A 20,357-nucleotide genomic window follows, 5' to 3' on the forward strand; every position below is an offset into this window, starting at 1 on the left:
TTTGAAATGTAAAATATTTATGTAAAATGTTATTTCTATTTTCATTGCACTCGCGTGGCGATAGCAGAAAATTTTATTCTTTGCATTTCTTTTCTCTGTAATAAATGGTTTTATTATTCGTATACATTGATAACATTTTTCTGCAATTCTTCTGCAATTCTTCTGCATAGAGACAATTTTCTATTGTTCTCCTTTAACAAGCATAATATTTTACAGAATATATAAACGTCTGCAGATCGATCTAGTGTTTGTCTAAAATATCTTACTTACCTATTTTTCATTTTTCAATTAATGAATTAATTAATTTATTCTTGTATTAATTAATTAATTTATTTATTTCATTTCTGAGTGAAATGGTCTCTGATAACGCACACGTGTTGGTTAAAACAGATATGTACAACATAAAATGAAACGAGCCTAGAGTTACTATTCCAAGACAATGTCAATTTTTCTTTAATTTTTAACACTTGCAATCAATTCCCTAACAGATAGTAATTAACACAGTTACATTAGATGATCGTAGATTATAGTACAATAATTAGCGTGTCCAGTCTATGCAAGAATTCAATCTGAATGGTGTTGTTTCAGGGGACAAGTACTAGGCCGGTTCCCGCCGAGAACTCAGCGGACCTGGAGATCATAATGAAGGTAAGCAGCCCGTTTGCTCTCTGTTCGCCATTATCGCCCGTTTCAATTCACCGGGGGAATCGGATAGCCAACGACTGGTTTTCACGGGGGCGATCGACTGCGATACGCCTCGTCCGGCCAGTAAGCGTCGAAACTTTGCCTTTAACTTAACCGTGCTGTCGTTGGAAGTCGGGCTTTCGGTCGATAAGTCAATTTTCTCGGGCGATACAACGTTCCCCCCCTCTCTCTCTCTCTCTCTCTCTCTTTCTCTCGCTCTGTGGTGGTCATATCGCGGCTGTCGTTCAACCGAATCGACTCGCCGTTTCGGCTAGCCGTGTGTATCGGCTTTCGCCGGCCGCCGAGAGAACACAATTTCGCGCCCTACACCAGCGACGGAAACTTTGTCGCCACGTTAATGGAACGTATCCAACGACGACGCGCGCCGCGTTTCTTCCTTCTCTATTTCCCCTGTTCCGGCGAAAAACCGAATAGGAACGCGTCCTCTTTCGACCGGGGGCCTCTCTCTCTCTCTCTTTCTCTCTCTCTCTCTCTCTCTCTCTCGTCTGCCGGGGCCATTCGGCCGCCTTTTCGAGCCACACGTCTCGGTTAACAGAGGCGACGTTCGACCGAACGACACGCGCCGATTTTCGTGTTACCCTGCACACAATCGCTCTTTGTAGTCCGGTCCCGGGGTCCTGCCTCGATCCGACACGGCCAATCTGCGCCATTTTTATAGTATACCGTGGATCCCGCGAGGAAATTAGTCGCGGAGATACCTGTGACATTGTTGCAGGCGTGGTTTCTCTTGTCTCGGATAATTGTTTATTGTTAGATAATTATTTTAATCACTTTTCTTTCGATCGAATATTTTATTTTAATAATACAGTGTTCGTCATTATTTATTCCGTTTATTAGAATAATTCTTTATTTGGTTAGGTTAGTTGAATAGAGGATAAATTATTTTATTTGTTTCCGTGAATTATTCTGTTTCGAATCATTCTTTTGCTCGAATGAAGAATTAATTATTCTATTTACTCGAATAAATCTTTATTCGGTTGAATTATTCTATTTATTCGAATAATTCTCTATTCGGTTGAATTATTCTATTTATTTGAATATAGAATAAATCATCCCATTTATTCGAATAAAGAATTTTATAGAATTTACTATATTTATTCAAATACAGAATAAACCATTCTATTTATCCGAATACACGATAAATTATTCTACTTATACGAATCAAAAATAAATTATTCTACTTATACGAATCAAAAATAAATTATTCTACTTATCCAAATAATTCTGTATTTAATCGTATTATACCATTTCGACAAACTCTCTGTTCGAACAATTGCATTTCATCGAGTAAATTCAATCTATCCGTTCAAATAAACATTGCCACAAGAATATCGTTTCCACGAATCAGTGAAGATCGGACTTCACCGGTGAAGTTGCCGCACGCAGACACACACGTATGCTTGGCTTTTCGCTTTTATCGTGTACTGCGTAAGACGTAAGACACCGTGGCTGGAGTTCCGTGGGAAAGAAATAGCCTGTCGAACGGTTCAGACGATGTCGAAACGTCCCGTCTATTTATAAGGGCATCCTTGAAGCGTGCCGGTTCGATTCGAGCTATTTCGAGCCGGCGATTCCACGGACACGACCGTGAAACTAATCGAAAGTTTGACCCGCGGATTGCTCGAGAGCCGACCGCCGAGACTGTTACCTTTTTAAATCGATCCTCGATTTGTCCCAAGGAACGATGTTGTACGCGGTTATGCATTGTCGAACACTATCTGTTGGGGCGTCACGGCGTCGATCAGTAATAGCGACGAACTATGACGCTATAGAAGTGGACTGTATTAAAATGTGGACTTGGAATTTCACTCACTTTATTATTTAGCTTACTATAATACACTTTTGCTCTCAGGTTTAGAATTCTACACTAATTCGTGATCTATGTTCTACTCGTTTCTGTGGTCTGAATGTTTCTATAGTCGAAATGTTTCTAATATTTTGACGTCGTACGAGCTTTTACGAAAGCTCGGTCCAGGAAGAAGTTGGTGGAAGTGGTAACAAATCTAAAAGTGGGGATCGGAAGAAACTCTATGGTAGGGGTTGGTTTTCGCAACGATTGACAGGGATTTCCTCCAGGTTTGAATGAAGCGTAAAAATACATAGCTGCTCGCGGAACGGTCGCGAGCCTGCCTTGGGCCTTCAGGCCTCTGTCCGCGGAGCCCCTTTGGAAACCCCCGAGTTTTATGATGCCAGCGTTCGCTATTGAGACCGAAAACAGGAGATTGTAAACCGATTACCATGCGTCGCGCGAAATACTAAAATTACTTGATGGTTCGGTTCCTCAAAAATAGCATTTTACCATTACTAGCATCATAAACTATAATTTGTCTTCATTGTTTGAAAATCGTCCTTGGGGCCCTGTGCCCAGGACTCAACACTATCATACGCTTGCAAACAGTAGCGAGTACCATTGAGTATTAGCAAATGTTGGCAAATAATAGGAAATGTTGCCAAATAATAGGGAACATTGTCAAATAATAATAAACATTGTCAAATAATAGCAAACGTAGTCAAACAGTATAAAATGTTGTCAATCAGTATTAAACATCGTTAAAGAGTATTGAACGTAGTCAAACAGTATCAAACATTGTCAATCAGTATTAAACATCGTTGAAGAGTATTAAACATTGTCAAATAGTAGCAAACAGTGGCAAACGTAGTCAAACGGTGTTAAACATTATCAAACAGTAGCAAACGTAGCCAAACAGTAGCAAACGTAGTCAAACAGTATTAAACATCGTCAAACAGTAGCAAACGTAGCCAAACAGTAGCAAACGTAGTAAAACAGTAGCAAACGCAGTCAAACAGTAGCAAACGTAGCCAAACAGTATTAAACATTAGCAAACAGTATTAACCATCGCCAAACAGTGGCAAACATCGTAAAACACTAGCTGACATAATCAAGCAGTAGCAGACATAGTCATCCACTCCGCGGAAACGGGAAGAAACACCGCGGAACTTCGCGTTCTCGATAACGAGGTCCTCGAGCGTCGTCGGAGTCGTTCGGCGCGGCGAAATCGAACGCGGAAAGTTATCGCGAAGCGGTCCCGAATGATGCTCCTTGGGCTCACGTCCTTTCGTATCCGACGCCGGTCACGTGCGGCCGTGATTACCGGCAATCTTCAGCGGCGTGTAATCGCGTTTCCTTTTAAATCAACACCGCGCGGCGCGGCGAAGCAATTCCGCACGATTTCGCCGAGACGCGGTGATACGCTCGCCCGGATCCGACCGGAGATCCTCGCGACGCCGATGAAAGTTCCACTCGGCGAACTCGGCGACCCTGTTTATTCGATGCTGCGAGCGGGGGGACGCGTCGCGTCGCGTCGGAATTGATTACGGTGATTTTCGAAGATTGCGCGAACGTTTGGACGCTTGTTCTAAATTTTAGCGGCTCTTTTATGGAAGGGTTGCGTTTGTCGAGATTTCAATGTATAGTGAAGGAATTTATATAGCTTTTTATTTGGTATAGAAAATCGTGTCACATGGTGTACTATTTTTTTAATGTTTCTTTTTTGACCTCAAATTTAAGTTAAATTCATTTGTTATAGAATACCTTGATTGATATAGTATATTATATACAATATATACATATTTTTTTCAGATATGTTATATAATTTTACCCATCTATCATTAACATATAAAACTTGAAGTGAACACAAATAAATAGTAATCTTGTCTAATCTAAAACTCCTTGGAATATATTTTAATAAAGTAACAAAATTAAAGCAAACTTTATTCTTACAACTTTCGAATTTTATAAATCATCCAAAAATGAAAATACGATGCTTTTCAATGCTTTAAATAAACTAATGAGTACAGATACTGAATAATGAATAATCAATAATTACTAAATCATGTTGTCCTTTCAATATCTACTCGTTTAAATACAGAGCGCAAAAATGGTAGTTGAACCGAATATTTCCGCGTGCCGTTGTAAATGGCCGGATCGAAAACAGAGGGGGAGTCGGACAACGGGGGCCGACAATTTGGCGGAACATAATTACTCGGCAACTACGGGAAGCGCCGAGTGTCTGCCGTTGAATCCGACGACGACGACGACGACAACGACGACGACGTATTTACGTCGCGAAAAGGACGATCGAGCGGAGCAACCGTCCGGACAAAGGCCCCGAATCCGAGCAGAAAGCCGATAATTAAGCAGCGCTCTCGGCTGTCGACAAATTCCTCCTCCGTGAAAGCGACACTCGAAAATGGCGGACCCGTCTACACACCTGGCCATCGACACGGCATTAATCGCGCCCCATCGGCCGATAACAGATCCACCTACTGTAAGGACATTAATTGCAGCCCCCACCCCACCCCTCCCCCCTCATCGGGGAGTATCTCGATGCCGGGGCGAACGTGTGTCACAATATCGCGGCGCCATAATGATATCAATTCGCTGATAATCGCCGTTAAGCCATGTCCATAAATTAACGGCCGCGCCTGGCAACACCTGCCAGCTTTTACCCCGGTCCTGAAACCGAGTGCATTATATCGTCGCACGTGCGGCGCGGTTTTCCGCGCTATTGGATCGCCGCGAAAGGCGGAGAGAGAGAGAGAGAGAGAGAGAGAGAGAGAGAGAGAGAGACTTGTTTTCCGCGGCGGCCGACGACGCGGTTTTCGTCGCCGGAAGATCGGCCGCTCGAAGACTCCCACGCCCCCTTCCCCCCCTCCTCCAAACCCCCGGACCGCTCCCGCGGCATCATTATTCTCTATTCACGAATAGAACTGGGTCAGGCAACAGTTTATCAAACCGACTGCGACGTATCTGCTGCGACGAACGGAGCCCGCCCGGACAAATTGTTCCCGATGAAAAACCGCTTCCGAGATAACGACCGCCACTCGTCGCCCGGATGCCTTGATAAATATTAATGTCTCCGCTAAACTTTCCCCCGGAATCTAATTAAAGAACGTGCAAAAATTACCGCCGGGTTCCGCGGCGAAGCACAGTCGGTACGGGCGGGACGCTTCTTCTTCTGCCGGTCGGGAAACGGCGGCTTTTTATGGTCGATGGGAATTTTTATGGCGTGATCGATGCGCGCGATTTGGGAAACACGGCGAATGTAGGATGCGTTCTTTGGATTTTAAATGCTAGAGTAATGCTTTCGAGTTTGCACAAACTTCTACAGTTAATTTTTATAATCAGAGCTGCTTGTTGATTTGTAAGTGTGCGAGGTTTAAGGCACTTGAATCAATAAGTGCTAATCGAGCTTGAAGTGTTAAGATATTATAGGAATGTTTCGAAGTTTGCACAAACGTTTATTGGAGTGTAACTTTGCAGTCGAAGCTGTTTGTAATGTTACGAGAGAGACGGTTTGAGAAACTTAGTTGAACAAATATTATTAAACAGTTGGGTGTGAGTTAAGGTGTTAATGGTAGAGGAATGCAGCGAAGTTTGCACAAACATCTAAACGAGCCTAAGTTTACAGTTCTCGGTAATTTTACAAGTGTGCTAGGATTAAGAGACTTCACACGACAAATATTAGTCAATCTTGATTAGTTAAGATGTTAGAGAAGTGCATCGATGTTTGCACAAACTTCTATTGGAGTTTAACTTTGCAGTCGAAGATGTTCGGTCAAAGAGAAGTTATGCTTCGGAAGTTGCAAGGATTAAGAGACATTATTCAGCTTCATGAAAATGATGGATAAAATTGGATTATATATTAAATTAATATTTTAAGGTTCAAGTAATAGTTAAAAGAATCAAATATGTCAGAAAGCAGTGTTTGTGGGTTGATAAGTTTGTAAGACTTAAGAATCGCTGTCTAACATTACTGCAGCTTTAAAGCGTATTAAGGAAGCGTTTGATGGTTTGTGCAAACATTTGAAAACATTTAAACTTACGCCTAACAGTATATAGTTAATCAAATGTATAAAGATTAACAAATATTATTGGACAAACTTTTAGTAGAAAGCTATTCATTAGTCTCAATGTTAGTACTGCTAAACCAATCAAAATCACTGATTCGTGACTTTTTCTTCTCCCTGGTATTATAAAAATAAAAATATTTGTCAGAAAAATTTTCATATACACTTCCTTATTGACGTATAAATTACGATATAAATCATCTGAAATTGAAATAAACCCAGTCTTAATATTAATATAAAATAATATATATTAGTCACGCTTAGAGCTCGCCAACTCTATTACTTACACCTTCTCAGAACATTAAACCACCATACAAGCTTCTACCATCAATGGCACAAGTATCGCTTGCCCCGTCAAAAATAATTCCACCAATTTCAATCTCCATATTTCGACAGTCTAAGTCCGTTAATTACGACAATACAACTACACCGAGCACAGCAGAGCGTACAAAGGGCGCCCGGGAACTCTCCCTTATCAAACAACTAGCAACTTTTACGAACCGCCGCCGGTTCTAGCCGCAATTTAATCCGCCGACAGGAATCCTCCCTCTGAACGCGTCGAAACCACCAAGGAATCGGAGGCACGGCTACCCAGGGATCAAAGCTTAGCTCCGGCAAATCCAAAGCCCTCTATTCCCAATCGGCCCGGCGACACAGCGCGGTCCTCTCGATGCTCGTCATCCCGGGCTGCGCAGGGGGTTCGCGTGGTCCGCGTCCAGTTGGTGGAACGAACTCGGGAGATCTCGTTCTTATCAGGGATCGGGCTGGAACGTAGAAGGCCGACGCTCGTTGGAGTGGCGCGGCAGACAGGCCGGGCCCCGGAATCACCGCGAAATGGACCATCCGTTCGCGCAGTTTCCGTCGAGGGTAGTCGGACGGTTACCGTCCTCCAGGCTTTTCCACTTGGAGCGCGAATTTATGACGATACTACCGGCCGGTTACCCCCCCCTCTCTCTCTCTCTTGCTCTGTCTCTTTCCGTTCCACTCGGTCACTCGGTTGGTCTCTCTGTCAGCTAGGCAGAGCCGGTGTACAGTTCTCTCGGGCCGCCCCTCTCTCCGCCGCGCGCCGGCCGCATCCTCGTCCCATCGTGCCCCGGCCGTTTGGTATAGAAGCACCGTCGAGGCCCATGAATTATTCTCACGGCTCTGCCCGTGGGAAAATACGAGAGTTGCGCCAGTAGGCATCGTAAATGCGGCTGCTAATTGCGCTCGGCGACGACCACCGGCCGGCGCGGCGCTCGCGCGGTCCGACCAGAGCACAGAGCCTAGCCAGCACCAGCACCAGCACCAGCACCGGCAGCAGCGGCGGCCCGGGCTCCTGAATATCGCGTTCTTTTTTTTCGGCCGCCGCACCGTTATCACCGGTCGGTCCGCCGTCCGCCGTCCACCCCCCCCACTCCACCCCCAGATCCTCGGCTCCGCAAGCCCGATTCGACCCCCTCGCCGATTAATCGAGAGATTTTCAGGCTTCCATTACGGCACACCGACTGTGTCCGCTCCGGGATATTCGCGCGTAACCTTCCCGCGCCTGACCATCGTCGTTGCCGCAGGATTTCGCGTCCCCCCTCCACCCCCAGCCTCTCGCCCTCTCCGCCTTTTTTTTCCCCGGTCCGGCCGACCCCGGTTAAATTCGATTCTCGTGTAGCCCCTATAAATCGCGGATTATCCAGTTTTCCCGCGCCACCGGACCGGCCGCGGCTTCGATCGGCCGCCTCGCGGTCCTTTTTGCGGGCTCTCGCGATCCCGTATCTTTCACTTCCACCGCATCGTCTGCGCCCTTTCTATGGGCCGCTCGATCGCGCAGTAAGCGTTTCAGGAGTTTCGATGCTGCGTTTCATTGTTTTTTGATTCGCGGTGACGCCGCTTGTTTCATTTTAGTGATTATAAAGAGCGTGCATGGCGTTTAATTTATTCATCTGTTATTTTTAAAATGTGCTTCGGGGTTGTGCATTTTTCAGCACGATGTTGCGCGGTTTAAAGGGGTGTAGCATGTGGCGCGTTTATTTTTTTATTCGCGGAGCCGGAGATTTTAAAATCAGCTTTTTTCTTTAAACGAGATACTGTGTTTTTGAAAGAGTGACGAATTTTAGGGAAAAATCGTTGACTTGTATTCCTAAATTTAGTTTTATTCATCCTTATTAGTCTCAGTTTAGAAAATTTTTATGTACATTTAAACACTATCTTGTTATAGTGTAAATTCAGTTCTGCAAATACTGTTTTATGTAACAGGTCTGAGTTTTATTGTTAATAAATGGTGCATTACGATCCATTCAACGATACGCATAATTACTTGAATAATACAATTTTCGTTAATGCGATTGTAATAATAATGTTAGAATAATTTGGAAATTTCGTGGGAAATAAATATAACGTCGTTTAATATTATTGCATCTCTATCTAAAAAATTATCTGAAATGCAATTAGAAATTAATTAATTACAAAGAAAACTTCGAAGAAATCTTTAAAGGAAGCATTAGCCTTCAATACAAAATAATGCAGAATTTTTATATATCGACTTCCAATGAACTAATGCACTATATAATTAAATTACTATACCGATAAAAATATTAAATAAATAACAAGACGATTACCGACGAATTTGATTATATTTTACAGAAACCTAGAAAAATGACAAAATCAGAGAAAAATAAAATAAAATAGTACAATCATCCTTGTAACCTCAAAAATTTGCGTCAAATTTCAAATACTCCCCCAATATTATCCCTACCCAATACGAAATATAATGACAATTTTAAACAACATGCCGCATCATTTTTAATAAATTTCGTCAGTAGATTCCAGAAACTCAGATATCAAAAAGATCCAAGTAAAAGATCAAACGAGAAGCAACGCAAACTATCGTTATTTCGGCGAGAGTATTCGCCCGGCAAAATCGCGAGCAGCAGGCGTCGGTGGCGATTAAGACCGAGTCGATTAGGTCAACTGGACGTCGATTAAGTGAGCCTCCCGGCCGGGAACTCGGTTGGTTCCCGATTCCGACGCGCGAGGAAGTTTCGTCGTTTTCACGGCCGGTCGATGGAAATGTTAACGTTTTCGCCGGGGCGACGCGCGCGCGGGTCCGAGGGGGTTTCCACGGCCGAACGGAGAAGGGTGGGCGGCGCGGGGGTGGTTGGCAAGCGGCGGCGGCGGCGACACTCGTTGCATCGGCCTCCCGAGTGCGGCCGACGAAGGGAAAGAGCAAGTGCAACGCGCAAGTGCAGTCCCGCGAGTCCTCTCGAAGAGATGTTCCGCGGAACATTGTTACGCTCGCGTTGCGTCGCGATATATACAAATACCATTGCGGCGGCGCTTCCGCCCTCCTCGTCACCCTCCCCACCTCCACCCCGTTGCCACCCCTCGTCCCGGAAAAGCCGAATCGCCGCGCCGTTTACGGAGCCGGGAATGTTATATTCGGAATAACGTTTGTTCCGCGGATCCCGCGCGAGCTGCGCCCGGCGATTTCCAGTACCGAATACGAGCGTTTTTATAGGCATTTCCCGAATCAATCAGGCGGCAGTTCATCGGTCCAAAACTTTTATATCCGTTGCATAATTAACCTCGAAGAGCGTCGACTCGCTTTTCCTTTCGATATTCGGTGAATTATTCTGTTGTTAGTTTCGTCCTCCTCGAGGTTTAAGAGACTCGTATTTCCGTCGGGCGATCAACCCTCGAGAGGGTAGATAGACCATTGCACCTATTATAGATAGATAATTTGCTATATCATCGAACTCTCGTTTGTTTAATTTTCCTTTCGCAGTCGCGGAGCTCTACTGGATTAAAAGAACGAAGCTCGAAAATATTTTATCTTGTGTCATAATTGCGCTTTTCAACCCCAGAGTGACTCGCTTCTATTTTTCGTCATAATTAATATTTGGGGGTTGCATTTTAATGTATACGATATGTAGAAATTGTTATTTATTTAGTGGCCATTAGACCTTTTTAAATTATGCAAACGTGATACACATAATATGGAACAAAATAAATTTTGCAGAGAGAAAAGGATTAATAAAATGACCTTCTGCATCGCGGAGGCTATTAAATTAGTTATTTACTAGATTATAAAAATATATAGTGTATATTATTATATCATATTTATATACTATTATATACTATTCATAAATTACTCCCACATTATCTCAATATTTTCGTACTTATTTCGCCGCTCGCGAATGATAAATTTCGCAAAAGCCGCCGGCAACGCCGTGGATTAAATGCGCGTCGACTGTCGAAAATTATTTATAAAGTCGACGGTAACGGCGCATTGCTGTCAAATCGTATTTGTTACCACTCGTTAGCGATAACGACGAACCGAACGCGAAATTACCCGATATCGTCGATCACGATATCTACAATACACTTCCGGGCGCGGACCGATTGTCGACCAAGCTTTTACAAGTTCATCGGGGGAAATCATCTTTGTGTGTTCGCCGAAACATCGTTTCACGGGCGATTCTCCCCGTTAATTAAAACTAGCCCATAATCACGGGACGACCGAGCGGGGCGCGCGTCGAGTATAGGCGAAACGTGTAACGGGAGAGGCGGCGCCGGTCGGAGCGTGCCGTTCCGAATTAATTAAATTCCCATCAGTATGTTTGAAATTCGCGGATAAATTCTTGATGGATAATTCACGCTCGTTATCATCTACTAGATGCGAATTAGCACGTTCCCGTGATTTAGTATCAATTTTAATGTTCTCCGACGGACGGGGCAACGCCGCTCATCCGATAATCGGCCGGAGGCGAATAAGAATTAATTGGTATCGGATAATATAGATACCGTGGTTGGGCTGATCGATTAACATCCCGCTCGACGCTCGAGTTTTTCCGCAGGACCGTACGTCCCTGTACGTATGCGCCTGCTGTGTATGTGTGTCGGGAACGTGTTATCCCTTCCTCGCGCGGCGCGCGCGCGATTTGAATACCGTATTACCAGAACCTTTTCCTTGCCGCGCGTTTAATATTCATGGGACGTCCCGTGCCGCGCCGCGTATGAACATATCGACTGACCCCGGCGTTACCAATCGCCAATAAAACACAGCCGAAAGCCGGTCTCTCCCGTCTGCCCCCGAAGTCGGGCAAACTCAAAGATAGTAGTCTCCTGCTCTTCCTCGAGGGAACTCTTCACGGCACGCGCACGCGCCCGCGCAATCGGTGTCCCATCAATCCGAACTCCTCCGAGGATTCCATGGAATGGTCCGTCCTATCTGTCCTATACGTGTGCGTGCACACACACACGCGCGAATTACATACACACCGAGTCGATTTCATTTAGCTTGACAAACTTATTTACACACCGGCTCGGCTTTAATTGCTGCGCCCGTGTTCCCCCCTCTCTCTCTCTCTCCTCTCGTCTCTGCTCGCGCCGTTTAATCCGCCACTTAATTACTTCATTTATTCACCGATTAATTCGCACTTTTTCCCTGAGCCCCCTCCCCCCCAAGCGCGAGCAATATTATTCCGCGAGACGTTCCGTCGCGCGCGCAAGCTGCCAACATGAAAGTTTCGAGGAAAGTTCGAGAGCGAGGACGAAACTGCGAGGCTTCTGTTTGACTTCGGCTATTGCTTTTAGTTTTGTATTCGATGGCGGAATACGAGTTGGGGGATTACTTAGGCGATTCGGGTTGTTTGTGGAGGCCCTGGAAGGCGCAGGAGCCTTTGACAATCAAAGTTAATCGCGTTTATTTATTGGATTTCGATGATTCGATAGAGCAAAGGAGGAAATTATGAATTAAGTGTTCCTGGTTCGTGGATTAAATTTCATTGTTTCGTGAAATTAAATCAAGTGTGATGAAGATGATCTTTTAACTATTTTAGTTAAATTAGAAATAATAAAAAATATCTTTTGTGTAGAATAATGTAGAATTTTTATATCGGCTTCGAAATGAAATTGTGCACGATTCAATTAAATTGCTACTCTGCAAAAATAGCAAATTAATGAGAAGAAGAACATATAGACGAATTTAATTATATTTTAGAGATCAACAAAATCGAACGAAGAATATCTGTCTTATACAAAATAATTGACACTGATCTGATCTCATAATAAATCGAGCAACAGAAGGATTAGCCTTTAGTATAGAATAATACAGAATTTTTATATATCGACTTCCAAATCAAATGATACACAATGCAATTAAATTACTATACTGATAAAAGTATTAAATAAATAACAAGAAGAATACTGACGAATTTAATTATATTTCACAGTTCAAGAAAATCCGTCTCAACAAGAATAATTAACAATAATCTGACCTCATTGAGCAGCAAACCAATAAGCCTTCGATATAAAACGATATTCATAAAATTTTGATACCGGCTGCCGAATTAAAATCGACTCGAGTTAATGGGCCGATGGGAACGCGGCTTCCACCGGGAACAGTTCCGCGATCCGTTAATTCCCTCGAAAACAGGGAGCGGATTCGCGGAACGGCGAGAAACCGCAGGTTACGCGGAAACACGCCGGCTAAATCGGTCGATCTAATTGCGAATCGCGTAGCTGTTTCGCGGAGACCCGCGGATCTTCATCGGTGCTCGTTGGCGGAAGCGGTCTTTCTGCCGTGGGGTCCATTAGGTGTGCACACGTTCGAGACACGAGGTGGGGTGAGTGGGGGAGGGGGAGAGGGGAGAGGAGGGAGCGAGGGGGGAAACTCGAACCGCGAAACGTAAACGCGAACGTAAACGCAAACGAAACGCGGAGGGTAAACACAAACGAAACGCGCGATGCTTCCACGAAGAGGCAGCCGGCAGAGGATCGGCTATGTCCCGTGTAACGGGTGGTTCGATCCTTCTCGCGTGCTCTGCATAATTACCGGAAACTGGCTTCGTGATCCTCGGGGCACCCGAGTGTCGGCCGGCGAAGCGCTTTCGTCGCCGCGAATGATTCACCGGATCACGGGAACCGCGCCGACCGAAATCCCATGGGAACCGGCGATCTTGCACCGTGATTTCACTGTTAGATCTTTCGACGATCTTTTCACTAATTTTTTACATTTTTCTAAAATCTTGGAAAAATTGTAATATTTTTAGTTTACTTTTAAAATCATCACTGTTTTTTGGCGAATTATATTTCACCGCATTTCGGATATTTTCTCTTTTAATCTCATACGTAATCTATTAAATACGAATGAAAATGCCCTCTGAATTGCAATCAAATTTGTGATCTTATTATCATAAAGTAAGGTTTAATATAAAATCTAAATACGAAATTAAATGAAGACGAAATAAAAACTGTGTCGTATTATAGAAATTAATAAAAAATATAGAATCAAATAAATACAATTTCCTTCTTCTCGTAGTAAATTATTATAACTTAAATACTTCGAGATCTCTGTGAAAAAAAAATGGTACGGCAAGAGACGAAATAAATCCAGTCTTAGCATTGTTACAGAACACCTTAGTCGCGTTTAAGACGCGGTAATTTTACCGTTAACGTACGCTTAAACGTTAGAAATTCCTGCGATCGCGGCAACGAAAGAATCTTCGTAATCTCGACGGTTTTTAACGAATAAAAAAAAAAAGAGAGAGAACGTGAAACCGGTCATTCCGAGCGGCATGATTCAGTGTTAAAGACCCAGAAAGCGTTGGTCGTTGACAGAGATCTTGATCGCGTGGCCCTCCCCGTTGTCAGCACTCGGCGCCCCATAAACTCTAGAAAATGCACGCCTCGTACTTGCTATCGCGCGATCTAATTGCCCATTTGGTACTTTGTCGCTGAAAGCAGCCCTCGCCGAACTAGCCCAGGGTTAAGAGCCACGATTTCCACGGTCCCCAGTCACGCCATAGATCATCGAACTGCTTTGTCTCGGGCAGGAATAAATAATTTAGCCGTCCCTTGCCTTGCCGGAGATGGTTTCTTAAAAATTACTTGTACAGCGTTGATGCTCGAGCATCGTAGATGTACGCGGTGTTTGTAAGGGAATAAGTTATGTAAGGGGTGGGGGTAAGATACGCATGCGCGGCAATTTCGCTGTGTTTATTTCTTTATCATATTTTTGTAATCGAGGGATACTTGAAAGAAATTCAATTATTGATGGCGATTTGCAATTTACAGTGATATTTGAAGCTTTAGTAATTTGATTATTAGTCGATTGATATTGTATTAAATTCTGTATAATTTTATTTTGAATTAACAAGTTACGTTATATATATAATTAACAAGTTATAATAAATATAGAAATTATATAATTATAGAAATATAGAAATATAACCGTTCGATTAAGAATGTTAAATAGAGGTAAAAACGAACAATGATTTTGGCGCGATGGAATTTCAAACTTAACCTAACATCCCGTTAAATATCATATAATTATCTATTTCTCATGAAACAGAGCAAAGGTATAACTAACAAGGAACTCGTACATTATTTAGCAAAACCGAACAATTTTAACGACGAATCAATTAACGGGAAGCAATTACCAGCGAAGTTGTCCGATATAATAACGGGTTAATGAAGACACCGAGCATTTAATTCCTATGTACGGTAGCAGTCCCTTGCAAAGATAATTCGCCTAAACATCACTATCTGAACATCCACCAGGCCGGCAATCCTATATCTCTCGCAGTATACGACCGTAATCTAGCGATCATAAATACGACCTCCAATTTACAACCTTGCAAGACCAGACTCGCCGCAGCTATTTACATATAACACTCGTTATCGGACTCACAATGTCTTGCAAGTAGTAATTACTTCGTCGCGTAAAAATCGAGCGAAAACTAGCGCCCGATGAACAGGCGAGCGCGATCGAGATACGAACGCATACAGGGTGCGACGAAAATTCTGTTCAGTTTTGCAAAAATTTTATGCGAATCTATAATAAATTGGTTTTTGGAAATGATGAAATAAAATAAATACTATACAATGCAATACGATATAATACCATACAATATAATATAGTATGATATAATATAATATAATAAATAGTAATGCTATAAAGTAAAAAATACATAGCGCTAATAAAAGAGGTCAAAGTAACTCAATCTCCTTATCGAACAAAAACACTTTTCGAAATTATAATTGCGTCAACTATTATCCGAAAAATTTTTTTATCACTTTAACACGTTCGTCACCGCGTCACCCATATCCGGGTGACATTAATTTCTGACCAATTTTGAAAATTTATTTTTACTGCAATATATTCGAGCAAAATGAATTCGACTATGATTCTTCGAACGCGAAAGAGTTCTAATGTCATCCCCTATGATAAATGTGAACTTTTTAGTTTTATCTTAATTAATTAAATCGCTTTAATTATGTGGGGATTTTAGTATCCAATTGTCGGCGACGAACGTGTATTAATAGCCTAAAAAATTGTACAAATAAACCTAGACGCAAAGACAAAATTTTCTCCGCAGTCTGTACGCATCGAGCGCGAAGAAGTAAATGGCGACTGTGAAGCGGCTGTCGATTACGTGGCGAGCTCGTTAATAATCTTGTCATCGGCTTATATCGGTCGTTAACGAGCGCGTCGCGTCGAGGAATAAACGAAGAATAAGAGACGCAGCCGTTGTTGTTGTTTTATTTTTCCCAGGGGGGGAGAGCAACGGTGGAAAGTGATTCGGCCGATAGTCGGAATCGGAGACACCGAAGCCGTTGCCGCGGACTAATCGCGAATTATTATTCCCGCTCGTTCGTGTGCAGCTTCGCGGGGCGCGTGATTCCCATGCTGAACACGGCCGATTTGCATCCCGCGCGGCCACGGCGACCGCCCGCCCCCCCCCCCCCCCCCCGAACCAAAAAGGACTCGACGCCGTTTGCCAAGAGCTGAGAATTCTCCCAGGGCTGAGTCACCCTCTCTTCGCGGGCGAGCGCGCGCACACACGGTTTCCTGCGCGAACCAGTTTACAACGAGACCCGTGGAAATTGGACGCGATCTACGACGGCTAAACTTCGCGTGCGCCACTTCCGAGTGTCGTTAACCGGCGCGTCGATTATCCCCGGTCCGTTCGGGCGACACCCGAAATCGTGCGACGAGAACGTTGATCCGCTTGGCCCGAAAGTGGCCTCGGTAGAGAGAGAGCTCTGTGGAACCGCGCGAAACGTAATAAGAAAGTAATTTAATCATATTATAATTTGGTTACATTGTAATTTGTAATTCAGGTATTGTTTCAATTACGTTAGAATTCAATTACATTGTAATTCAGGTATCGTTTCCATTGCATTACAATTCAATTACATAGCGATTCGTAATTCAGATCTCGGTTCAATTCGACTACATTTTAATTCGTAACGCAAGTCTCCGTTCGCTCGCATTACAATTCGATTACATTTTAATTCGTAACGCAAGTCCCCGTTCGCTCACATCGCAATTCACTCGCATTATAATATGTGATTCAGAGCACCGGTTACATCACAATTCAATTACATTCCCGTTCGCAATTCATAAGATTCAAAACAAGTACAATTGCAAAACGGTAATTAACTCGGTTACATTAACCACGATAATTACGACGTAATTCATAACACCCTTCCGATACAAGAACCGCGTAAACTTGCGTGAATGAAAATTCTATTGAAAGCAAAATTCGATAAATAAGATTTCGTTATCATTGGCGTTAATATCAATTTTAACCCCTTCCCGTACTTTAGCGAGTCAGACTCGCGATGAAGATTTTTGCCCAAACATGAATATCGCGAGTCAGACTCGCGAACAGATACTTGGGCCAAACATAAATATCGCGAGTCTGAGTGGCGAACACATACTTGGGCCAAACGTAAACATAACAAGCCGAGCTCGCGGACTGATTTTTTGCCCGTTACGCTCGTGACTGAATGTTAGTTCCTCTCAGTACCTCAGAACAGTTAGTCACGATTCTTGTCGTTGCTGTTACGAAGCAGTTCAATTATTAAAATTTAAGAAACCCCTTCAAAATGCAAGGTACAAAAGTGTGTAGTGAAGGCCGTGATATTTTAGTATCGCGTAAAATTGACTATATCACAGGCATTGCGGGCATCTACATTTCGGATCGTATTGCGACTGTTTACAACCATCAGTCTGGCCTGTTTAGCGCGCGTTGATGCGGGCCGCTCGGGCCCGAGTTTCGTCGAGCTAAATAGCACGGGAGGGGGTTAATGGAAAATAGAGTTTCGACGATGTAACCGTCGGCGCGCGGCGGTCGCGTCGAGCGTGTTCCGTCGCGCGGCCGATGCGTCGCACACTGGCCCCAATTAAGTGTCAACGGGACACGGGCGATGAAAAAGTTTCCAGACAAATAAAGGAGCAAGCGGCGAGCACACGGCGGCGGTCCACGACGGCGTTAATTAATTTAAATCGCGAACATAGGGGCCGCGTCGTTGCGCGGACGTGTGTCCCCCCGCGTCTCTCCACGCGGGCTTGACACACACGCCCGGGCGTCGGCGGCGTCGGGATTTTCGTTCCCCCGTCGGCAAAAATGTGCAGCGGAAAAATATATCGAAACGCTGACTCGTAACAATGTTCCGCCGTACGTTTCCGCTCGGAGGATAACGCCGTGCCATTCCCGTTCACCGTTATATCCGCGACGCGCCGCGTTACATTATGCATGATCGTGGAACGATCCGGCCCCCGCTCGCGTTATTCTCTTTTCGCGGACAATATATAATAATATCTTACGCGGCCGTGTTTTCCTCGCCGGATTTCTGCGCCCGCGATCGCTAATCGACCGAAATTCGACCATAAACCATCGTCTTCGGTAAAACGATCGCGCTGCGAACCCTGCGAATTTACAAGGCCGATCGCGGCGATTTTTAACACGTTCCGCAAGATGTTCCGTTTCGAAAATCGTGGGTTTTGACTTGCAAATTGTGCTTTGGTATTCTTCTTGGGAATTTATTGGCATTATTTAGTCGTTCACGGTCGATGTTATTTTAGTCGTAAATTTATAGTTGTAGTATTTCTGTTTTATGTGATTTGGTGCAGTTTGCGCGTATGAAGTCGAGTTTTGTGATTTATAGAGTAGTTGTTTAGTCTTCCACGATCTTAATATGATTTATAATACAATCATAACGTGTATATATATTTATATATTATATTTATATTATTTACCTAATATATACGTACTATGAATATATGTATTTATAATATAAATATTGCATATACGTACATATTATGAATGTAAGTATTTATAATAAAAATACGAAACATGCGCTATATACCATGAATGTATTTGTAATATAAATATTATATCTTTGCCCATATTATAAAAGTACGCATTGATATTATAAATACAATATAAATACAATTCTACACATATAATCAACGTAAACATTTACAATACACATATTTATATCCAAAGCACAATATAAAATATAAGCATAATAATATAAAGTCACAAAAAAACGATATAAGTGAAATCTCCGAGGGGGTTGAGCGACGATCTGGCACCGAGGACCATCGGCGCAAAGGTCGGGGAGCATCGATTGAGTTTTATCGCGTTCGAAAAGGTCGGGAACGCGCGTTCGATGGTCGAATCGCAGCTGCTCGGATTTTTGCAGACGGTGTTTTGCGAAGCGTGCAGCTTGGCTCTCGGGCAGCTTCTGAGTAAAGAAAATTACCGTTTTACACGCATTCCATTCGGCGCGGCGCGAGCGTTCCCGCGCCGGTCCCCTGTCTTGGCGACAATGCGATCCCCTTTTCCCACAGTGGACACACCGCTGCGAAACACATTCCACCCACGATTCTAGCTCGCGTTTCTCCACGCACGTGCGTTATCTGCACGATCCTCGCCGGAACGTTTAAATAACCGAGACGGTCGTTCGTCGAGCAGAGTCGATTCTGAGCCGATTTTTCGAATTAATTTATATAATATAATAGCTTCTGGAATTGACATTTTGATTACTAGTATGAACAATTTTATGTGGTTGGAGCGATTTTTATTTGATTCGACGGGTTTTCTTGCATTTTGCAGTTTCTGATTGCACCTAATACAATTGCGAATCTGTCGCAATTTTGTTATAATTATTTTTATAAGTGTGGCGTGATATTCAAATTTAATGATTGCACTCGAAGCCATTTTTATTAGAAATTTAGAATAATTTTGTTGACTTATAGTATTTTCATTTTATATGACGAAGTACATTTTATGCTTCCAAAGTTGAGTCTTGGACATGTACAAAAGCTGTGCTTTTAACAATTTTAAAAATCATATTATAATTATATTTACAACTATTTCAGCCACTAAACTTTCGTTTACCATGATCAAATTCAGTTTTATCAAATTTTCTTCACCAAATTTCGAATTGCGTATTCAGATGGACAATTATGCATCACATAGTCTACGAGGAGTATATTTTACTGAACACTGATATTTAGAATAAATTCGAATAGCCTAACACGCTCTAAAGTCGTACAAAATTCTGTCATTAAAATTGTCTATCATTATCGATTGGAATAAAAATAAAGTGACAGGAATCGACGGATATTCTCCTTCGACATCCTAAATTGACTTTTCCATAACCCCTCGTAGATCGTTCGCGATATCTCGCGACGCGATGCTCGAGGAAAGGGTTGGTCCGCGCGGGGCCGGTCGGGGCCAGTCGAATTTTCCCGGCCGCGTAATTCGCGGCGGCCCCCGGCGGCTGGTAAACAAGCGGTCTGCCGGTGATCGTAGGAAGAATATAAGCACTCCCGACGAGAGTCTTTTGTCTCGGCCGGTCTTTGTTCCCGTCGACGGATGTCTCGACGGGTCAATGAATCGGTCTCGACGATTCACCAGTGGAAATGCGTTTCGTTTGGTGCGCCATGCCGATGCACCAGACTGCATTGTCCGCATGTTTGCGACTTCCATCGTGTCCTGTCCCCGCGC

At 43.5% G+C, this 20,357-nt stretch overlaps 1 protein-coding gene across 1 annotated transcript in view; it reads left to right on the forward strand.

Annotated features, from left to right (window-relative positions):
* The first annotated feature begins 594 nt into the window (after positions 1-594).
* The window catches only part of Lilli (AF4/FMR2 family member lilliputian), a 129,026-nt gene continuing 109,263 nt past the window's right edge, over positions 595-20,357 (forward strand). The window contains exon 1 of the mRNA XM_078193681.1: positions 595-648. Within this exon, the coding sequence (XP_078049807.1) occupies positions 643-648 (6 nt within the window). The 5' untranslated portion in view covers positions 595-642. The remainder of the gene's footprint in view (positions 649-20,357) is intronic.

Source organism: Augochlora pura, chromosome 10 (genome assembly GCF_028453695.1).
Source record: "Augochlora pura isolate Apur16 chromosome 10, APUR_v2.2.1, whole genome shotgun sequence".
Lineage (NCBI taxonomy): Eukaryota > Metazoa > Arthropoda > Insecta > Hymenoptera > Halictidae > Augochlora > Augochlora pura.